Source organism: Barbus barbus, assembly GCF_936440315.1.
Source record: "Barbus barbus genome assembly, chromosome: 47".
Classification (NCBI taxonomy): domain Eukaryota; kingdom Metazoa; phylum Chordata; class Actinopteri; order Cypriniformes; family Cyprinidae; genus Barbus; species Barbus barbus.
Genome location: NC_136725.1, coordinates 22,562,398 through 22,569,892, shown reverse-complemented (window position 1 = coordinate 22,569,892; position 7,495 = coordinate 22,562,398). Strand labels below are relative to the sequence as shown.

The 7,495-nt window shown below is 32.2% G+C and overlaps 1 protein-coding gene across 1 annotated transcript; it reads left to right on the top strand.

Moving 5' to 3' along the window:
• Positions 1-5,805: 5,805 nt before the first annotated feature.
• LOC306866259 (homeobox protein pnx-like) lies at positions 5,806-6,739 on the top strand (the record flags this gene model as incomplete). Its single annotated transcript, XM_079411352.1, has 2 exons — positions 5,806-5,935; positions 6,303-6,739. 2 exons carry the CDS (start codon positions 5,806-5,808, stop codon positions 6,737-6,739), a joined length of 567 nt encoding a protein of 188 aa, XP_079267478.1.
• Between the last annotated feature and the right edge of the window lie 756 nt (positions 6,740-7,495).

The window sequence follows — 7,495 nt, the reverse complement described above, 5'->3', positions numbered from 1 at the left end:
TTACGCCTATGGAGAGTCCCTACAAGGATAGCTGACCACAGTGTGTGTGTGTTTTATTTATTTATTCATCCATCCTTAAGTTTAGTACGTTTTCCTTACGTTTCTATTATGTTATTAAACTAAGTTTGGTAGTTTGAATTAAAAAAATACCCTATTTGTTTTACAAGTGCTATAGGATTGATTTTGACATTGTCCCCCCTTCCACCTCCTTAAATATGAAGAGGTCAAACAGGAGTTACTCCAAATTTCTCAAAAAGCTTATTATAAGTCAGACACTGAAGAATAAGTTGCTGTTTTTGTCACTCTTCCAAGAAAGATGTCATTCGTTTGTTTGGCAAAGTACCCACAGAGAGAAACTGTGGTCAGATTTGTGTACTCTTCATCCAGACGCATTTTGTAAGTGACCTTTCTTTCTGTTTTAAAGATGTTTTCTCTGGATTGTTTGATTGCTTTGTTTCCTGCTAGTTCAATTTCACATACACAAAATATTTTTTTACTGGCTCTAAACCTCTCTTATCTTTATTCTTGATCTGGACAAGTACATGGAAACTATACATGGAAACTGTTAATCCTAAATCAATGAAAACTGTATCTTTATATTCCTCCTTTGTGTCCTCTTAAGGTGTACATTTATTATATTTTTTGGTAACCATGGCAACAAAAAGAAAAGAAACCACGGTTTTAAAAAAAACACACCAAATCTAGGAAACCACAAATTAACCATGGTTTTGTCAGTCCTCTGTCGTGTGTGTCATGTGTTCCCGCCTCTTGTGTCCATATTTGGTTTGTTTCCTGTCCTTGTTTAGTGTGATTATTAGTTAATTCTTGTCCAGCTGTGTTTGTGTCAGTAGCCTGTGTATTTAAGTTCCTGCCTGTTCAGTTTCATGTGATCTGGTCTACTTGTTACTCCCCGGTGTTCCTGTCTCTGTCTGCCTTGCCTTGCCTTGCCTTGCCTTGCCTTGCCTTGCCTTGCCTTGCCTTGCCTTGCCTTGCCTTGCCTTGCCTTGCCTTGCCTTGCCTTGCCTTGCCTTGCCTTGATTCATTGAAGACAGTTATTTGCGTTTACTCCTCGTCTGTGTCATAAAACCATGGTTTTCTCTTTTAACTGTAACGCCTTAATAGTTAGTTTTTTAGCCAACTGTTTAATAAAAAAAATAAATTATTCAGAGTCCTGATCTGAATCAAATGATTCATGATCTAATCATTTAATGATTCACGAACCCTGCACATGTTAAATGTACATTTTTGAAATCATGGTTTTTTTTGCGTAATTACTTTAACTTCTCAGGTAATCGCAATGGTATGACCTATTTCAGAAGCGGCCGAAATTACAACAACAGTGTTACATAAATGTAAAGTGGCCTACATAAACATATAATTGGTTGATCAGAATTATTGCTAGACAATTTAGCAGTCATTGGATATTTTAGGGACATACACTATTGAGTGTTACAATAAAGCCTAAATTGTAGAGAACAGTATAGTATAGTAGGCTATAGATTCCAATATATATTTATTAGATTTTTTTTTATATAGTATAGTAGAGATTTCAATACTTTTTGCATTGTTTTTATCTGTTAAGAATGCTGTTTTTCTTTTTTTAACCATGAGTTGGTTGTTCTCACCAATAATTTCAATAATAATTTGTCTTACACAAAGCCATCACTGCAGCAGCCTTCAAAAATGTCAGATTTGTTTGTTTACTGTATAGGCAAACTTATTTGTTTTAATTATTAGTAAACTAAAATGATTAGTGAAATATATTAACAAAAGGAAAATAGTTTGTTAACCAATAAAACACATAAATATAAACTATACTATCCTATACTCAAAGTGCGTTGTAACACTTCATTTAAGACCGTTACTTTGAGAGGTATTTATTATTATTATTATCTGTTTATTCATTAATTTTTATTAAAACTACTTACATTTTTAAAACAATTTTCTCTCACTGTAATGCATCACAGCAGCATCTCCTATAAGGCTATTTATTTATTGCAATGATTTATTTGTTTGTTTGTGTGCAGTAAATGGCTCAGGAGTGTTTAACTGCAGTACTCTCATGAGGTTTCTTCCTGTAAGGACAGATGCTTGAACGACATGCAAACAAACTCTTCCCACAAACCACAGTGTCTCTTTCTCTCAGTGCACCATGGACATCAAATCTATCGTAAACCTGTAAAACATGCTTTAAACATCCATTACCACTAAAGCGCCCCTTTGTTTGTGTGAAAGTGCAGGACAATGATGCGCTGGGCTGTTGTTAGGCCTGCTGATGGACGGAAAGAGGATCGTTCAGATACATGTCGTGTTTTGTGTTGGTCTCGCTGATGTATTGTTGGCCATCTGTGAGGTACAGACACGACGACCCTTACATGCTTACTCTCAATAAACACTTCAAAAATTACAAAGTACAAGCACAAAGTATGGCATCAAGGACAAAGTTGTATATATAACTAAAATGATCAAATGTTTAAGATTATTTTGCGATGGAATAAATATTTCCTAACTTACACATGACATTATACCAAGTCTTTAATACAGAAATCCCTAGAACAGGTTCATTTAATTGTTCATTTCCTGGAGATCAAATTTAGATAAATATATATACATACATACACACAAAATATTTTTAATTAAATTTTTCCATTTTTAAATAAATGTTAAATGTTATGTAATATAAGAAAATAATTAAATATTTTTTGTTTGTCAATTTTTATTAAATTAAAAAGCATAGACAGACAGATAGATAGATAGATAGATAGATAGATAGATAGATAGATAGATAGATAGATAGATAGACAGATAGATAGATAGATAGATAGATAGATAGATAGATAGATAGATAGATAGATAGATAGATAGATAGATAGATAGATAGATAGATAGATAGATAGATAGATAGATAGATAGATAGATTATATACACACATTTTATATTTTTTTTTTAAATTTTATATATTTTATTATTAAAAAATTCAAATAAATAATACCGCAATAAAATATAAAAATGTGTAGGTATACAGTTTTTAATTTTATTATAAATAGTGTATAATGTATAAACAATATATAATATATACACATTAATGTGTATATAATATATTATATATATAATATATATATACATAATATGCATTATATAATATATACTGTATTTAATTTAATACAAATTCACTTAAAACAAAAATATAAGACCTATTTATTTAATAAGATATTAAATATACATATTTTTATTTAAATGAATTAATTTCTACTAATAATTAATATAATATATATATATGTATGCTGATAAAAATTGTATGTAATGTAACATAAATACATAATAAATATTTTATTGAATAAATAGTAATAAATAGTATATTATATTTAGTACTGTCAAACGATTAATCGCATGCAAAATAAAAGTTTATGTTTACATAATATATGTGTGTGTACTGTGTCTATTTATTATGTATATATAAACACACACACATACAGTATAGATTTTGAAAATATTTAAATGTATATACATTTATAGTCATGTATTTTATATGATATATAAATATATTTAATATATAAACATAATATATATTTCTTAAATATACAAACATGTTTGTATTTTTATATACATAATAAATATACGCATTATACACACATATAATTTTGTAAAGATAAACTTTTATTTTGGATGAGATTAATCACGATTAATCATTTGACAGCAGTAATTATATTATATATTATATTATATTATCTTAGTTAACTTGCAATTCCAGAGACATCAGTACTTTTCTTCTGGAAGTAATTAATTAATTATAGCTTTTCATTCAACAGCAAATCATGACAAAGATTAAAAAATTGATTATGAAACGTTCAAGATTATGTATCCAATAGGTTGAAAGCCACATATCTGAGTATTTCAAGATCATTTCAAGCCTTTTTTGAAATAATAGACCTATTAAAATCCACTTTGGTAACCCATGCGATGGTCAATAATTGATATGAGTTCAACTTCAAAAGAGTGTAAGACAGAAGCAGTGCAGGTTAATAAGGTTAATGTGTTGTTTTGAGCAGCAGGGCTGGAGATCTTCTGCTGTGTGATTGAGCTGAAGGCCCCTCGCTGATCCTCCTCACCGCCGGGACAAAGGCGCAGGTCAGGCAGGGTCACAGACACGGGTGACATCTGCTAATTGTCCCGGTGGGCCGGCGAAGCCTCGAGCAGTGAATACCAGCAGTATAGATGGTGCTGACGGCTGGCAGCTGCCATGGAGGGCCACCTCTGGAGCCTTCAGCTATTATTTACAGCATCATAAGGCCTTTGTCTGGAGGCTCCTACTGAGCACACACTCATCCCGCTGGAGACCAGCACACTTTCTGCTGCATCAGACCCATTAGAACATTTACTTACCCCCAAAAAACTTTATTTGCATGCAAAACAATTACACATAACTTTACACAACATCTAAAGCATTCCTGAACTGTTTTTAAATCCATGCATTTTGCATTCAGTTATATTGTATTGAAATGTTTAACTGTGTTGCTCAGTTTTGTGCAGAGCAGCTAGATGCACTTTTTCTTTTTGAAGAAAAAAAGAGCCTGTCTGGCTATTTCTATCAGTTTTATCTTTGGTTTGAATAAGAAACAAATGTTTTATTATTTGAAAAATATTTTTTTAAATAATTATATTAAATGATGCAAATATTATGTCATTCAAAACAAATACACAAGTATACACAAAATGATTTTAAAAAATCTATATATAGCTTTTCTAAAGTACTTTATAAATTAGAAAATACATGTATTTTGCATTCAGTTGTGTTGTATTGTTTAAATGTTGCTCAGTTGTAGAGGAGCTAAATGCATATTTTCTTTTCTAATAAAAAAATGATTTGTGTATTTTGATTTTTTTTATTATTTTAAAAATAAATGTAATTTAAATTAATTTATTAAATGATAAAACATTATATGGCAATTAAAACAAAAACACATGAATACACAAAATGATGATAAAAAAATAAATAAATAACATTTATTTTTAAAAAATGTGAAAATACAATTATGTTGTACTGAAATATTTGACTGTTGCTCAGTTTTGTCCAGAGCATCAAAATGCACAATTTCTTTTTAAAGAAAAATGTGTCTGATTTGTATTTATATCTATTGGTTTTGATACTCAATTATAAAAGTATTATATTCATATATTACATTTCTTTTTTTTATTTGGCCACTTTAATTATTGAATATAAATAATAAAATATTTTAAATATATTTAAATATATAATTTTACATTTTTAAAATATATTATTTTTATGAAAATTATTTTATGATTTTATGCTTTGGCAATTTTTATTATTTCCTTTTTATATATATATATATTACATTTCTTTAAAACATTCTTTTGCATGCTAACTTTAACAGGCTACTCCGGAAACCTCAGTACTTTTTGTAGCCTACTTACCTCAGTCCTCTTCTGGGGGACTTTAGTCGATTAATTAGCATCACAACAGCTTCTCACGCGCTCGACCACCGTAAAATCACACACAATTGCAAATAACGACAAGCTCTGATACAAAAAACTACACGGCTTTTCAGAAAAGGGCACATTTTAACCAGATGCAGGGCAATAAATGGCAAAGGAAGCGTGTCACCCACTGAGACACATTCACATGTTAAAGCGTGTAAAGGAGGAGTTTGAGGGTTTGGTTTTAAACTCAGAGATGCTTTAACATGTTCATTTTACACGCGTCTGTCTGTGGAGTATATAAGCGATCTGAGGAGACGGAGACGCTCAGAGACACACTTACTTGCTGCTCTTTAAGCGACTGTCAGGATGCATGAAGAAACTGGTAATTCACCAGTGCTGGGAAAAACCTCTTTTTCCATCGCAGACATTCTGGATCCCTCCAAATTCACTGGAAAACATCAGGAGCTGCAGAGAGACAACATGCGGGAAGTCGCAGGTGAGTCTCAGCCATTCATGTGTTTTATTAAAAGAGAAAATAAGTGCGTTTTCAATTTCAATTTGTGAAAATAAAAGATCTCGCTGAAAGCTAGCCATGCATAAAGCACCAAAATATCAATTTTATAATTTGCGAATGAAAAACAGTTGATTGAGTAGGAGAGGACGCTGTCTGATCACTTTTCTGATCACTTTTTTTATAAACATTTAAATAGAGTTTTTAGCTTTTTGTAATGAATTTACATATGCAAATATAATTTCTGTGTATTTTTTTTTTTAAGTAAAGTGTAGTGTTACAACAATAGGATACAGTTTGGATTAAATGATTCACATGCTTTTTATAATGTTCTTTTCTTCTTACGTTTCAGGTAAATCTGTAAATAAAGACAGTGCCAAGATGATTTCATCTCAAGACCCAGCAGATTCAAACATCCCCAGTGTTTCTGGTGAGAAGGGGAAATCGAAGCGCATTCGCACCGCGTTCACACTGGATCAGCTGCGCATCCTGGAGCGAAGCTTCCAGAACAGCCACTATCTCTCGGTGTTTGAGCGCCACTGCATCGCTGCGGCCCTCCGTCTCTCCGAAACACAGGTCAAGATCTGGTTTCAGAACCGACGCACCAAATGGAAGAAGGAACAAGAAGGTCATGGAGAGGAGCAGAACCACTGCGCACATCCGGCGTTTGTGCAAAATTCGTTTATGTATGCGCAGCCTGGACATCATGCAAATCTCGTGCATTATTACACACCACAAACACCGTACCTGAACACACCTTACCATCACCACACCCTCATGATGTTCTGATCTTTGACAGCACGATGAACCGTTTTGAACATGTTTCGGATGAGACCAATCGACTGATCTGAAGATTCAAGAACTTTTTAAATCTCTAAATTGGAACTCTTGAAAGTTCTTGAAGAATTTCTTGAAGTTTATTTTAAGGAATGAATGAACACTGGCAATATATTTAATGTAATATTTAACTTTTTTATAATAATGCCATATTTTTTTGGTCATAATATTTATAATGTCGTTAACATTTGTATTTTATACCACATTTTAAAAGAGGCACAATAAAGTTTATATTTTTGCATTATCTTATTTTGCCATTTTGGAAACATGACATGTATAAGTTTTCATGAGAGCACCTTAAGATTTGGTTTGGTGCTCACAATGCATATAGTGTGACCCATTATATATTGTAACTATGACATATTATGTTATGGGCGTCCCAAGTTTGAATCCCAGCTTGAGGACCTTTCCTGATCCCTGCCCCCTTTTCTCTCTCTCCTTCACTTCTACACTGTCCTATCCATCTTTTTCTTCCCGTAAGAGCAGGCATGGCCTTTTGTAAATTCTATGGGTCTTGCTCACAAACGAGTGAATTAAAAGCAGACTGATTTTCATATGGAGGGCAGAAAGATATGACAGACAGGAAATCAAATGATAAGCACAGAAGTGACTCACGGCTACAGTCTCCTGGCTTATGATGGAAGATGATGAACATGAGCAAACATTTGAAATGACTCCAAATGAATCAAACAGGAACACATCTGTCTG